The sequence below is a fragment of the Pongo pygmaeus genome, chromosome 11 (genome assembly GCF_028885625.2).
Source record: "Pongo pygmaeus isolate AG05252 chromosome 11, NHGRI_mPonPyg2-v2.0_pri, whole genome shotgun sequence".
Classification (NCBI taxonomy): Eukaryota; Metazoa; Chordata; class Mammalia; order Primates; family Hominidae; genus Pongo; species Pongo pygmaeus.
In genome coordinates, this window is record NC_072384.2 from 100,952,914 (window position 1) to 100,968,680 (window position 15,767).

The 15,767-nt window shown below is 47.0% G+C and overlaps 1 protein-coding gene across 1 annotated transcript in view; it reads left to right on the plus strand.

The window, feature by feature from the left end:
• LOC129031073 (aldehyde oxidase 2-like) overlaps positions 1-15,767 on the plus strand; it is a 76,930-nt gene that overhangs the window by 14,437 nt on the left and 46,726 nt on the right. Inside the window, 7 exon segments of the mRNA XM_054476822.1 lie at positions 501-581; positions 2,726-2,870; positions 4,834-4,926; positions 9,365-9,516; positions 11,448-11,541; positions 13,010-13,119; positions 14,945-15,128. Coding sequence (XP_054332797.1) covers positions 501-581; positions 2,726-2,870; positions 4,834-4,926; positions 9,365-9,516; positions 11,448-11,541; positions 13,010-13,119; positions 14,945-15,128 — 859 coding nt within the window.

A 15,767-nucleotide genomic window follows, 5' to 3' on the forward strand; every position in this document is an offset into this window, starting at 1 on the left:
TAACTTTTCACTGTGCTTTGGTTTCCTACAGGGTAAAATGGAGATAATTTACTTTCTTTATTCAATTATTGTGAAGATTAAATAAATTACATGTAAAAGCATTTGGAATGCAAGCACTTAATAAACGTTAACTATTGTTATTAAAGTCAAATTGTGTGTGTGTGTGTGTTTAAGCGTGGGCATGTGGGGCACAATGGAGAGGATTTTCCTAATTTATTTAACCTCTCACAGTTTTTCATAGACTGTCTTGGTGTTTTCCAGAATACTCTTTGTACTATTTCATAGAATACTCTTTTCTTTAGTGTTGCATTAGTGGCAAATCAGTATTTCTCTTAAAACAAGATTCCTATTTTAAATTATTTGGTTTGAACTATTTACCTGTCCAGGGAGACTAGGAGAGTTATCACTACGTTCATGTTGCCTAATTCCTATAAAGAATTACAAGGCTGTTTCCAATTGAGCTGGGCTGACAGAGCCATCTGTTTCTTCCTTTTATAAAGATTTGCACGAAGTTATTTGCGAAAGAGGAGTTTCATTCCTTGGATCCAACCCAGGAGCTCATATTTCCCCCAGAACTCTTGGTAAGACGAGCTGGATATTTTACATACTCGTTTAAATATCATTGGTTATAAACTCGGTTTTATAAAGTCTCCATTTTCCTTCCCTTGAAATTGTCAAATTGTGGAAATGTTTGATCAGATGAAGATGACTGCTTGCCTCCCCGCCACGCCCTGCCTGACCCTGAAGCCTCCGCTTCCCTGAAGCCTCCGCTGTGGCGATTTTGTAAATGATTTCTTCATTACTCTCATCATTGTCATTTGGAATGTGTCACTAGTGGCTGTCCAGGAGACAGCACTGCTAAGCTTCTCCTTGGTCTTCTGGCCCATTCCAGCACATTCACCCCAAGGAACACTTCCAGGAGACACCCCTACCTTTCAGCCTTCCTCCCATCAGTATCTTTCTTTGCAGAAATTCAGCAGTCCTATTCTATCAAACACCTATTTCTGAAGGGGTTCTAATGTGTTTGTTTATTCATTCAACCAGTATTTATCCATCCAGCAACATGCCAGACGCTGTTCTAGGTACTGAATATACAGCAGGGAACAAAACTAACAAAACACCTGCCCTCAAGGAGCTTGTAATCTGGTGAGAGAGGCAGATAATAAGCAAAATAATAGATAAAAGATACAGTGTGGCCAGGTGCGGTGGCTCGTGCCTGTAATCCCAGCACTTTGGGAGGCCAAGGCAGGCAGATGGTTTGGGCCCAAGAGTTGGAGACCAGCCAGACATGGCGAAACCCAGTCTCTACAGAAAATTAGCCAGCTGTGGTGGCACTCACCTGTCGTCCCAGCTACTTGGGAGGCTGAGGTGGGAGGATTGCTTGAGCCTGGGAGGTCAAGGCTGCAGTGAGCCAAGATCGTGCCACTGCACTCCAGCCTGGGCAGCAGAGTGAGGCCCTGTCCTCCCAAAAAATAATAAATAATTTTTGAAAGGATATAGTCTGTTAGTGATTGAGAAGTATTAAGGAGAAAAAAATAAAGCAGAGAAGGATAGGATGCATGGAGTTGCAATTTTAGATATCCTGCCCAAAGAAAACTCTGAGAGTATAACATGTGAAGAAAGTCTGGAAGGAAGTGAGGGAGCCAGCCCTCCCAGCCGAAGAGGGAGACGAGCAATCCAGGCCATAGGAACAGCAAATGCAAAGGCCCCAAGGGCAGGAGAACACCAGGCCTGATCAGAGACAGAGCATGGTCCAGCCTGGCTGGGGCAGAGTGAGCAAGGGGAAGGCCAAGGAGCTGTCAGGGGCAGACCATGCTGGACTTCATGCTGCTCGGCTTTTACTGTGTGTAGGGTGAGAAGCTAACAGGCTGGATAGAGGAGGGGCATGCTCCAGTTGAAGTGGTAACAGGATCATTCTGGCTGCTGTATTGAGAATGGCCTGCAGAGGGGGAAGGAAGGAGCATGAACCTTGTCAGAGGACTAACGCCATCCTGAGAGATGGTGGTGGCTGTGCCAGTCTGCTCGGGTGGAAGGAGTGAGAAGCGAGTATATTCGGGATGTATTTTGGTAGAAAAGCCAGTAAGATTTGCTGGTGGATAAGCTGTGAGGGTGGAAGAGAGAGAGGCTTCAAGGCTGACTCCAGGGCTTTGGACAGCTGGGAGCATGGAATGGCCATTTACAGAGATGGGGAAGACCTCCGGAGGAAGAGGGGAGTTTTCCTTTTGGAGGTTTCTCTTTGGGGGCTTGGAAGGGGATTGGATATGAGGAGCTCAGTTTCTGAAATATTAACTTTTTACCTTTATAACTCTAAGCCAGTCCAAGAGACATATTAAATTTGAGATGCCTATTACACATCTAGGAGGTAACATCAAGTACTCATTCAGATATGAGCTTGGATTTCAGAGGAAAAAGCCAGGCTGAAGATATTAATTTAGGAGCATTAGTGTAATTATGATTTTTAAAGCCATAAGACTAAATTATGCTAAATTAATACACACTGAATGGTCAATAACAGGTGCCAGTTTATATTGCTACTTGTCCCCAGAAAGCCATCCAATTATGAAAATTCAGGCATTAGCCAATGGGTATAGTGAGTATCTTTTTAGGCAAGTACACCCCAGAACCCCTGACATCTCTGTAGAGAAACACATTTCCACCTGGGGCCTTGAATAAGCCGGAAGGACAGGCATGCACACGGGCACACATACTTGTCATTTGCCCTTAGAGGATGGCAGAGAATCCAGAAAAACAAACGCTGACCTTCTATGGAGAGAGAGTTACCTGGATCTCGCCTGGGACCCTCAAGGATCTCCTGGAGCTGAAAGTGAAACACCCCGAAGCCCCTCTCATTCTGGGCAACACCTCACTGGGTAAGTGATTACCCAGTTCTCATTCCACCCTTAATGCTGGGCTGAACTTCCTGTCCCTTACTCTGTTCTCAGTCTACAGAAACTACTTTTTAGGGATGAAAACTTCATCCTTTATAATAAAGCCAGTGGTCTCCAAAGTTGGATGTGCATATACCCTGGACCCCAGAGATGTGGGAGGAAAGTATTAGAGGGTTTTTTGTGGGGTTTTTTGGTTTGTTTGTTTTTTTTTTTTTTGAGATGGAGTTTCATTCTTGTCACCCAGTCTGGAGTGCAGTGGCGCGATCTCAGCTCACTGCAACCTCCGCCTCCCAAGTTCAAGCAAATCTCCTGCCTCAGCCTCCCAAGTACCTGGGACTACAGGTGCACGCCACCACATCCAGCTAATTTTTGTATTTTTAGTAGAGATGGGTTTCACCATGTTGGCCAGGATGGTCTAGATCTCTTGACCTCATGATCCACCCACTTTGGCCTCCTGAAGTGCTGGGATTACAAGTGTGAGCCACCACACCAGCCTTTTTTGTATTTTTAGTAGAGACAGAGTTTCACCATGTTGGCCAGGCTGATCTCAAACTTCTGACCTCAGGTGATCCACCAGCTTCGGCCTCCCAAAGTGCTGGGATTGCAAGCGTGAGCCACCACGCCCGGCATAGAGGGTTTTTTATCATTGACTTTGTCTTATTCGTTTTTGTTTTTTGTTAAATATTGAATGAATTTAGTAAGAATTTTATAAAATATGTATAGGGATATTAACAATACAGTGCACACTCAGTTACCACCCACATCCACTTTAAGAACACAAACTTTACCAAGAACTTTGAAGACCCCTGTGGGCCCTCTCAAGCTACATCCCCTTTCCTTCCCTTCCTCCTCGAAGGTACTCATTAGCCTGAATATTGTGTTGGTCATTCTCTTCCTTATTTTTATAATTTTACCACATATATTTGAATCCTTAAACAATATGTTGTTTAGCTTTGCATATTTCTGAACTTCACATAAATGGACTGGAGGGAGAGTACTGACCTCTGGTCAGGTTACAACATCTCCCACTCCCAATAATAACAGTAAGAATCCCAGGGTATTATTCTTCTGCAATTTGCTTTTTGTTCAACATACTTGACCTGAGATGCATCCATATTGTTGCATGTAGCTGTGCTGTATTCCATCATATGAACATGGAACACTTTGACATCTGTTATATTGCTGGAGAACAGCTTGTTTTGGCATTACAAATATTCTTCTATATGTCTCCCGGTAACTATGTGCAGGAGTGTTTTAAGAGCATCTTGGCCAGGCGTGATGGTTCACACCTGTAATCCCAGCACTTTGGGAGGCCAAGGTGGGTGGATCACCTGAAGTCAGGAGTTCAAGACCAGCCTGACCAACATGGAGAAACCTCGTCTCTACTAAAAATACAAAATTAGCCGGGTGCAGTGGCATGTGCCTGTAATCCCAGTTACTTGGGAGGCTGAGGCAGGAGAATCGCTTGAGCCTGGGAGGCAGAGGTTGCAGTGAGCCAAGATTGCACCATTGCACTCCAGCCTGGGTGACAGAAACTCTATCTCAAAAAAAAAAAAAAAAAAAAAAAGGGCATCTTATCCTTTCTATTTCCAATTTTTATATGGACATAGTGCATAAATAGATACATACATATATAAATTTATTTGGCAGCGGTATATAACCACTGCTTTCACATCTGTACACATTTACTGTCAATCTCTAATGTATCTGAATCTCTTATAAGAAAATTTCAAGGCCTGGAGCAGTGGCTCACACCTGTAATCTCAACGCTTTGGGAGTTCGAGGTGGGCAGATCACCTGAGACCTGCCTGGCCAACATGGCAAAACCCCATCTCCACTTAAAAAAAAGAAGAAAAGAAAATATCAATGCATGAAAAAAGGCATTTTCTCTCTCCTAATTGTCTCTAAAATAACTGTCCCATTCCTAACTGTCTCTACTCTTCAGGACCTGCAATGAAATCTCAAGGACATTTTCATCCAGTTCTCCTCTCTCCTGCAAGGATCTCTGAGCTGAGTATGGTGACAAAAACAAGTGATGGTGAGTTCCTGGTATTTTTAGTAGGATGTCAATGGGGCGATCCCTGCACTAAACTAACACTTGCCAAACAACTCAGAACCTCCTCATCTGTTTGTCTTCTCCTGTATATTTCCAGTTATTCTTCATTTTTTAAATGAGTAGTGCAGAGTACTATATCAGGCAAGGCGGAACTCACAAAGAAGGCAGTAAACACACAAGACTTGGCATTTGAGATGCATGGCAAACCCTTTAGTAAAAGGAACCTTATTTTACTCCTTTCTTCATCCCCTGAGCTCCTAGTCCTATGCATGCAGTATAAGCACTCAGTCGGTGGCTGATCAATGAATTAACAGAAAAAAATGAATGAGCAGGACAGGAATTTGAATGCAATGGGACGCAGTGTAATGATGACTTCCTTAACACAGGAAACAGGTAGAGTGACTGAACTGAAAGCTTTTGTCAAGATTGAGCTGTAGGTCACCATGTGTTTGTGGTGGCTCAGTGAGGGCCAGTGGGGGACAGGGGAGGGGATCCGCCATGGTGGCATCACTGCCATCCAGAAGTCCCACCTTCCTGGCCGCTAATCATCACCAGCCAAACTAGATTGCACCGCACATCAGCAAGCTGGATCTTCCCTGGCCTGACCCCACCTGTTTGCAAGGGAAGGGATCCTTCCTGGTTTTGCTCAGCACCAAGGTTTCACAGCTTCAGCCTTGGGACAATTCAGGTAGCAAAACTTAATGCCATTTAGAAAAACAGGAATGTGCTTAGATTTACCTGAAATCTTGGTGTTGGCAGAAGGGAAAGGAGAGGGAGAGGGAATGGCAGAATGGACAGCTGGACACATAGACCGCCTGTCTAAGCAGAGGTGATGGCAGGAGGCCCTGGCCCAACCCTACCCCAGGCATCATTTAGCCCCATCTGCAAACTTCTTTTTAGCGCCACAACCCTATCCTCACACAAATATTAAATAAGAAGATGAAAATAAACTGATCTGTTTGAAGGAGGAGAAAGACTTTTCACCATCCCTCCCTGTCTCTGAGCCACCCTTATTTGTCCCTGAGAGGGCCCTTCAGAGCCTAATTTAATTCCCAATATAATCCAAGTCTCTCATCTTACAAATGAGGAAGCCAAGATGCAAAAGGAAAGTAGACTAGCCTAAGGTCCCTAGTCTGGCTGGAGGTGAGATTACAAGGTCTCCCACTCCCAATTCAGCACTCTTTTGTTTTGTTTTGTTTTTTGTTTTTTGTTTCTGAGATGGAGTCTCACTCTGTTGCCCAAGCTGGGGTGCAGTGGCGCCATCTCAGCTCACTGCAACCTCCACCTCCCAGGTTCACGTGACTATCCTGTCTCAGCCTCCTGAGTAGCTGGGATTACAGGTGCCCGCCACCACGCCCAGCTAATTTTTGTATTTTTAGTAGATATGGGGTTTCACTACGTTGGCCAGGCTGCTGTCAGACTGCTGACCTCAGGTGATCCTCCTACCTCAGCCTCCCAAAATGCTGGGATTACAGGCGTAAGCCACTGTGCCTGGCCAACACTCTTTTTGTTACTGCCATTCCACCCCTCAGTTCCACCCCACAGCCTGTACAATTAGCTATGTGAGTTGACTGTTCAGTTTGGTCTCTGAAAAGCAGAGCTAAAACAAACAATGCACCTTCCTTTAGGGCTCTTAAAATTAAAGCATGAGTACCCTCTAGTGGCTTGCAGGAAAGTTTCCACGATTCTCGAACTTTTCCTAAGTCCCAGATGAGTGAAGGACACTGGCGGGGGTGGGATGCACTGGAGCCAGATGTGTTCCCCACCAGCGCACCCAGGAAATACATTTTTGCACAGCTGTAATTTTGACTTAAACATTTGTTTAAGGTTTGCATGCTCAACCATATCACCTACATGTTTGGCTCAGTATACATTTGTTTTCTCAAAATCTTTAGTATAGTGAGTGCTCCAGAAAGTCATTGCATGTTTACCCCATAGACCCATGAACTCTGAAAAGCATAGAGTTCCACTGAAATGCCCTTTCTGAGAATCAAAGTTGAAGTTCTTTTCACTTGCATTGGAAGAAAGCTAGATTTTGTGACCAGAGATGGAATAAAATATGAATAGAACCACAGTACGTAGAATGTTCTCAGTATAGCCTGGCATAAGGTGTGTCGTGCCTAGCATGAGGTGAGGTGGTGATGTGTGCAATGGAAATGGAATTATTTGGCTTCAAACTGTGTTTGAACTCTTATGAGGATTCAGGCAATAGAGCAGACAGGGATACTTCAGTCCCCACTGGGATTGAACTGCCCTTTTCCATCTGTGTCATATAAGAGGTGGTGATGCTGGTCTATGTGATGCTTCTGACCTTAATAATAATTATGTCTTTTTGCTTCTGGTTTCTCCTCCACTAATAAGGCTCTGGGTCTTCTCCTTAGGGAGAAGGAATTGTGTGACCAAAAAAAAAAAAAAAAAAAAAAAAGCTTGGTTTTCCTAGCACTCCTGCAAAGATAAGGCAGGCCAGGACGTTCCAGAAGTTAAAGAACAGGCTCCAGTGAAACCTGTGATAAGGAAGCAACACACCATCACTGATGGGTCTGGGATGAAATTAGATCCCCTGTTACAGAGTACAGTGTAGGAGACACTAAAACAGAAACAGGGTGAGAAATCCAGGCTGAGACATTCCAGCGGGGAGGGATAGTTTAGATTTGTTTAGCATAAGGATAACAAGGAGCAGCTCATGGTTCCCTCATCAACTAAATTATCTGAGATTACTGAGGCAGCGGGGTGTTGCATGAGTATGCTGGCAAGGTGGGGGAGCTGTCATGCCAAGTACATTCTTAATATTGACAAAATACAGCTATATAAGCAGGTGAAATATTCTCAAAGATTAGTCAACAAGAGATAAATCAAAGCCCCACCTGATAAAAACAGACTAACTGCAATTAGAACCAGCCCAGCCAGTAATGTCAAATCACTCTACGTTAGCGTTTCATTCTGCAAACCCCAGGGTGTGAAGGATTAATTTTAAAAGGCTTCCTAACTCATCTCCTGGGGGTTTGGGTGACTACTTCACTTTTGAAGACTGATTTGAACCCTTTCATCCTTACTGAAGAAAAACCCTGAAGCTCATGCTAATATCCTGCCAATCCTCACAACTTATGGCTCCAAAGTTTGTTGAAATTTTGAATTATTTCCTTGCCAGTTAGCAAATAACGTTACTTCGATCCTGCTAGATGCCCTCCCATTACTTCCCTGGACCCTTCCCAGGAGCCCCCAACTTCCTCATACCCAGTAACGCTCAACATAAATGGCTGGAGCAGCTCCTTGCATGGGCCAATTGACCAGTGCCCCTCACGAAACTGATTGTTGAAGATTTTGAGTATCAAGTGCAAAACCTGAAATCCAAGCATTATAGATTTTAGACAATGACCTGGAGAATTGAATGACCTTTGCCTTATTTTAATGCCATTCGATTTATCTCCCTTAATCACAAAGCAACTTTGCATAGCTTCACCACAATCAGTCAGGAGGAGGTCATGGAAAATTCTAGTAAGGTCTGCCACCTGCAAGTTTTTGCTGTCATTCCTTCTCTCTAGCCTCTATTTCCTTGTGTCTATCAAAAGAAGAATGTGGACCAGCCCAGGGGATCTCACTCTGGCTGTGTAAAAACACCTTGAAGCCTTTTAAAAAGCTGCAGAGATCCAGGCTGGGCGCAGTGGCTCACGCCTGTAATCTCAGCACTTTGGGAGGCCAAGGCGGGAAGATCACTTGAGGTGAGGAGTTCGAGACCAGCCTAGCCAATATGGTGAAACACCATCTCTATTAAAAGTACAAAATTAGGCCAGGCAGGTGGCTCACTCCTGTAATCCCAGCACTTTGGGAGGCCGAGGCGGGAGGATCACCTGAGGTCAGGAGTTCGAGATGAGCCTGACCAACATGGAGAAACTCCATCTCTACTAAAAATACAAAATTAGCCAGACATGGTGGCGCATGCCTGTAATCCCAGCTACTTAAGAGGCTGAGGCAGGAGAATCGCTCGAACCTGGGAGGCGGAAGTTGAGGTGAGCCAAGATCGCGCCATTGCACTCCAGTCTTGGCAACAAGAGCGAAACTCGGTCTAAAAAAAAATTAGCTGGGGCTATGGCAGGTGCCTGTAATCCCGGCTACTTGGGAGGCTGAGGCATGAGAATCGCTTGAACCTGGGAGGTGGAGGTTGCAGTGAGCCAAGATTGCACCACTGCACTCCAGCCTGGGCAACAGAGTAAGACTCTGTCTCAAAAAAAAAAAAAAAGCAGCAGAGATTCTAATTGAATTTATCTGAGAGTGGGGCATCTGTGCTGTTTTGGAGTTCCCAGCGATTCTCTGTGAGCCAATGTGGATACTCACTGCACTGGCCAAACACTGAGGTCCTCGTGCCATGATTACAATTCAGCTGCTCCTCTTATGTCACTAGTAAAAACAAGTTGCTTTCCAGGACTGACAACAGGTGCTGGCTGCAGCCTGGCCCAGATGCAGGACATCTTGGCTGAGAGGATAGTTGAGCTCCCAGAGGAGAAAACACAGACGTACCGAGCCCTCCTGAAGCACCTGAGGAGTCTGGCAGGCCAGCAGATCCAGAATATGGCGGTATGTTCCCTGGTTTCAACCACTGGACACACCGCACCTATTTCTGAACCTCACTGAAATGTTGAGATATGCGTTGGCAGAATCAGTATGCAAAAAGGTCTCAGCAGACTGAAGCAACAGGCACAGTAAATGTTTAAAATTAATAAGCATTAATAAAAATATTTAAGAAACAACTATAGGCCGGGAGAAGTGGCTCACGACTGTAATCCCAGCACTTTGGGAGACCAAGGCGGGTGGATCTCTTGAGGTCAGGAGTTCGAGACCAGCCTGGCCAATATGGTGAAACCTGTCTCTACTAAAAATACAAAAAATAGCTGGGCATGGTGGTACACGACTGTAATTCCAGCTACTCGGGAGGCTGAGGTGGGAGGATTGCTTGAACCCAGGAGGTAGAGGTCACAGTGAGCGGAGATCATGGCACTGCACTCCAGTCTGGGCAACAGAGCAAGACTTTATCTAAAAAAAAAAAAAAAGAAGAAGAAGAAGAACTATAAGTCAAGCTCAAAAGAGTGGCTTAGCAGCATCACAGGTGAGAAAAGGAGGTTATGGTTTTGCTAGTTTCATGATAAGCTTGTCCAAGAACTTAGTTTAGTCTTAGGCTGCATTAACAAAATAGAGTATCTGAAACAAGGAGGGTAGCCTTCTCTACTCTGGACTGTTCAAAACACAGCTGGAGAAAGAAGGTCAGATCTGGGAGGTATACTTGAAGATCTGGTTGATTTTGACCTCAAAAGAAAGGAAAAGAGACACAGTTAGGTTTTTGAAACACATATGCTCCTTCCCCTGCATACCTTCAATTATAGAGCAGAAATCTTTGGGATATGGAAAACCAGGGAGGACATGTTTCCTTTAAAACAGCTCTCAAGTGATTCCAAAATGTTCTCTCCCCAGTCAGGAACTCTGACGAGGTACACTGGTGAGAAGAAGGTGGCAGGAGAATGAGGGGTTGGAAACCACCCCAAAAAGAGGACTAGGGGTGGGAGGACAGGCAAAGGGAACATGAGAGCTGCCTTGGACTATGTCTAGACTTCTGAGGTCTGATGTGTTATTACATATGAGCAGAGAGTAGAAGAATAACTGACAGATGAGGGTCCAGGGAGCCAGATTTCAACTCAGGGGAACTAAAAAAAATGTAAAATGGAGCTGCTCATAAAGGAATGAGGATTCCCTGTCCTCACCTGTGTTCCAGTCCAGACCACAGCAACCAGGTCACCGTAGATTCCTTCCCTGTGCTGGGAGGAGAATCTTGAGTTCAATGGCCAGTCATTTCCCTCCCAAGTTCTGAAATGCTACAGGCTCCATCAGATCTGAGTGAGGGCTCCCTAAAAAGAGTGAAAAGGCAATTCTCTGTCCAACTGTGTGGATGCCTCAGAACACTGACACAGCCCATGTGAAGTCTGGCCATTTCAGAAGCCCACAAGAGACGAGGCTGAGACCTTGTGCACCAAGGCAAGATGGCACCTCTGTAGCCAACACCATGGCCATCTTCACTGTGGCCAGGGCTGAGTGGGGTGGCTCAGAATAGGCCGCTGAGCCTCCCTGCTTGAATCTGAATCCCAGGCCTCCCCCTTCCTAACTGGGGACATTGGTCAAGTTTCATAATTTCTCTGTGCTTCAGTGTCTTCATCTGTAAAATAGGGATAAAGACACCCACCTCACTGGGTTGTTGTGTCAGGGGTTAGATGGTGCGTGGAACACACTGGTGTTAGGTAAGTGCTAGGCACCCTCGAGTCCTCTTCCCATCCAAAGAAGCCAGTGGGAGGGGCCCTCCCTGACAAGCTGAACCCACGCCCTCTGCAAAAGAGAGAAAGACTGAACTGACTGAGATTCCTCTTGACCCTTTCATGGCCACTAAGAGGACCATCAGCAGGTGCCTTCGGGGTAGAGAAGCTGAGAGATAGAATGACTGAGCTGTAACTCTCTCTCCTTAGTCCTTAGGGGGGCATGTGATAAGCCGGCATTGCTATTCGGACCTGAATCCAATTCTTGCTGTGGGCAATGCTACCCTCAATCTGATTTCAGCAGGTAAGCTGCCTCCAAACACTCTGAACAGCACCTAGAGATCTTTTGTCTTTTTTATTTCTTCTTTTAAGGAATTGCTTTAAGTCAGAGCCCAAGTCTGTGGTTCTCAATTCACCATGGGGAGCCCAGCTCATGAGGGAAGGTGCACTGATCCAAAAGGCAGCTGGTGTTTCCTTCTGACACCACACACGCACACAACCTGGGACCACATAGTTAGCTCACATGTTCGCCCACGTGTCTTGCTTGACCAGTAAACACCAGAGGTGACGTGCAGAGGCTAAGCTGAGGGCGAGGTTGCAGTGCGCACCCTCCCTATGGGCCAAGGGACTGCTCTCTGCTCCCCCGTTCTCATCATGGGCTCCCTCCGCCAACACACAGAGTCCGAGGCCCCCACACAGTGCCCTCAAAGCTGCATCCCCACCCCCTAGTTGCTGTGTAAGAAGCTACAAGGCTGGTGAGGACACACAGTAGACATCCATACAGGTCGTGGTGGGCCCCTGGGAAGGGGTAGGCAGTGATTGATTTTAATTGCTAGCTGAGAGGAACGTTCCCTTGGGGTGGCTGCCCACTAAACCTCCCTTTCATCTCCCCAAGCGCCCAGCACACTCACACCGCCCCCAGCTGCCCCCCAGATACTAATACCCCCTTGACTGGATGCAACTACATGCCAGGCTGTGCTGGGGCGTTGGTCGTTACCATTGGCTGAAGGCCTGCTTTCCCAGCTCAGCTAGAGCCATCTCCACCCACAGCACAGCCCCGGCTCCAGCGAAGGCAGTAGATCAGCTCGCTGGCCCAGCAGCAGGGAGGGGCCAGGCAGAGATCAACCGTGGGAGCCTCCTTTGGGGCACCCTGCTTCCTCACAAGCATACCTACATTCCAACCAGCACAGCGCTCACTGTGCCAGGGATCAAACGCATGTCACAGTCCCCAGGCCATAGTTTGATCTCCTCACTGCACTCCTGTGGGCCAGAGGGCACAGTTGTGGTCACCAAGAGGGGGCAAATGGGCTAGAAGGAGATTTCAGAATTTTTCACTTCGTTTTAAAGGTGTAAGTGTCTGTCTCAAGAGCTGACAACAGCAGGAAGAACAAAAGGCAAAGTCAGTGGCTTGAACTGAATTGAATAGTTAGAAGTGCAAACAAATCGTGTGTTGGCTTAAAGTTGTTGGCTTAACAAGTGATCATAAGCACTGAACAGGTTCTATGTAGTTAACCACAGGCCCAGTGAGCCTTCAAGGCAGAAGCGACCCCGGTTCACATAGCGCATATGCTGATGAGAGAATATAATGTCATGACGGTGCCACCACCTGGGACCCCATGATGGGACCCTGTGACTTTGCCGTGGACTCAGACCTCAGCCTTGCTCTGTGTAGAGGAAGCTGGCCTTTCCTTCTCCACTGCTGACATTTAAAAGAACAGAATAATCTTTCTCTCCTTGTTGTGACTGTGCAGAAATATAATTCTCTTCCACAGAAGGTACGCGGCGGATTCCTCTAAATGAACATTTTCTTGCTGGGCTGGCAAGTGCAGACCTTAAGCCAGAGGAAATTTTGGAATCTGTGCATATCCTGCACTCTTAAAAGGTCAGAATTCCGCTGGTTGCTTTTGAGGGTGGTTTTTCCTTTTTCATAAATGAGTCCAGTCATCTTTAGAAATCTAAAAACAGATGGAAAGAAAATAACTCTGCCCTGCAAACCTGTTTCCTGTCCAACTGCGGATTGGGCCAGCACCAAGGCCCTCCGACAGCCAAGAGCAGGCAGCTCCGGGTGTGGATGTAGGGCTGTTGTTCTAGCTGCAGGGTGGAGCCTGCTGAGGGCCTGTGGTCACACCACCATGCCCCTCATGGCCACGAGTTCAAGCTCTCGGGCTGTCAAATGGAGTGTCTCTAACTGACCCACAGGGAGATGGGGGCTAGGGCTCAGCTGTCCCACACCCGACTCTAGCCAATAGTTCATGGGCGCAGGAGGGCCTCTAGTTGTTTGCTAAGTCAGAATCCCTGCAGCTGATGCAGCCACCCAGTCAGCTATGGAGTTGACCTTCTGTCCTCACTGCCTGCTCCCTGTGCCTCTGCCAAAGCTGTACCTGAATCCAAGAGGATAGTCTTCCCAGAGAGAGGCAATGCTACACACACACACACACACACACACACACACACACACACACACACACACACACACACACACACACACACACACACACTAGCTCAGCCCCCAAAGTCCCAGAGAGGAGCAGCCAAGACTCTGGGGCACCAAGATGATGAGGATGGCCCACTCCCCATCCGGGGCCTTCTGCTACAGTAGCAGTAGTGTTCTTCTACAGGGGCATTGGTCGTTACCATTGGCTGAAGGTCTCTGCTTTCCCAGCTCAGCCACAGCCATCTCCACCTGGAGCACAGCTCCAGCTCCAGCCAAGGCAATAGATCAGCTCACCGGCCCAGCAGCAGGGAGGGACCAGGCAGAGATCAACAGTGGGGGGCTCCTTTGGGGCACCCCTGCCTCCTACAACCATGCCTACATTCCAACCAGCACAGCTCTGACTGTGCCAGGTGTCTTGTTAGATTGTGTCTGTGTGATTAATTAGCAGCACCAAAAGCCGGGGGGCAGCCTGGTTATGGAGGGAGTCATAAGTTATGCTTTCAGCCATGTGTGATCTTCATTAGTTTTTCCTTTGGAATGGAAACTTTGAAATGTGTTCCCATTTAAATCCATGAAAAGGCAGCAGACGGAAAAACAAGCCCACTCAAACATGTGCACCCTTGGTGGCGGCACAGATGGAAATGCACAAAGGGGCACAGGCCGTCTTTGTGGACCCCACCTCGGCTCACCAAAGGTCATGGTGCCAAGGGGTCAGCTGGGGCAGCCATCACCTTTGACTCTTCCTCCTGACACAAGATTCCCTAGCCACTGTTGGAAAGCTTTGCTCGGCTCCCTTTTGTGCTTTGTCAAGTGGAAAAGCAATCATTTCTACCAGCCAAGCAATGTGGTGGGTCTGCTTTGTACTTTCAACAAATCACCTTTAAAAGCCCCTGCATTAGGAGGGCTCCTCCACCCTCATGGGGAAAAGGTGTCTGAAGACTGGAGGGAATGGCCCCTGGCAATGCCAGCACATGGACGGGTGTCCAGGCGTGAGTTCCCACAGCATCCCATGCAGAGGCATACTGGCCTCCAAGGGAGAGTGCACGGTGGTCCCTGTTCCTTGAGGGTGTCCAAGGCCTTGAGAGTGGGCCTTGGGGAGGACGCTGTTCTCACTTTGAACGAGAAGTCAACCAAGGTGTCCTCTAATCGTGCCAACTGTCTTTGGTGTCTTGTTAGATTGTGTCTAAGTGATTAATTAGTGGCAACAAGAAGCATAAACCACGTTCTTAGTTTTGACATATCAGATAACCCCAAATCGTTTTTGTCTCCACAGTGGGAATTTGTGTCAGCCTTCCGACAGGCTCAGTGCCAGCAGAACGCCTTGCCCCACGTGAATGCTGGCATGCGAGTCCTTCTCAAAGAAGGCACAGACAGCATTGAGGACCTGAGCATCGCCTATGGAGGGGTGGGGGCTGCCACCATCAGTGCACACAGATCCTGCCAGCAGCTCCTCGGGAGGTAAGCCAAAAGCCCGCACCCTGAGGGGGAAGCTTGCTGTTAAATAAAACAAGTGGAGATCTGTCTCTGGCAAGCATCAGTGAAGCCCTGGGAAGATAGAAACTCTTACATGAAAATCACTGCTTGTTCTTTCTGTCATTTTGCTAAATGAATTAAACCTTATTTGACTTTGATTAATTGGATGCCAGTCTTTGGATGAGGTATACAACAAAAATGACCTGGCCTGAGTTCAGCCAGCAGGTGATTTTTTCCCATCTGCCCTCGTTCTCTTACACAGATCAACAGCCAAGCCATCCTGGTGTCATGGCTTATGCCTATAATCCCAGCAATGTGGGAGGCCAAGGCAGGAGGATTGCTTGAGCTTAGGAATTCAAAACCAGCCTGGGCAACAAAACGAGACCCCATCTCTATTTTACATATATATATACATTTTTTTTTTTTTTTTTAATTAGCTGGGCATGGTAGCATGCACCTGTAGTCCCAGCTCATCAGGAGGCTGAGACAAGAGGATCACTTGAGCCCTGGAGGTTGAGGCTGCAGTGAGTAGCGATCATGCCACTACACTCCAACCTAGGTGACAGAGCAAGACTGTTTCAAAAAAAAAAAGTCTAGCAAACCCACACTGGGCAGTGTCCAAG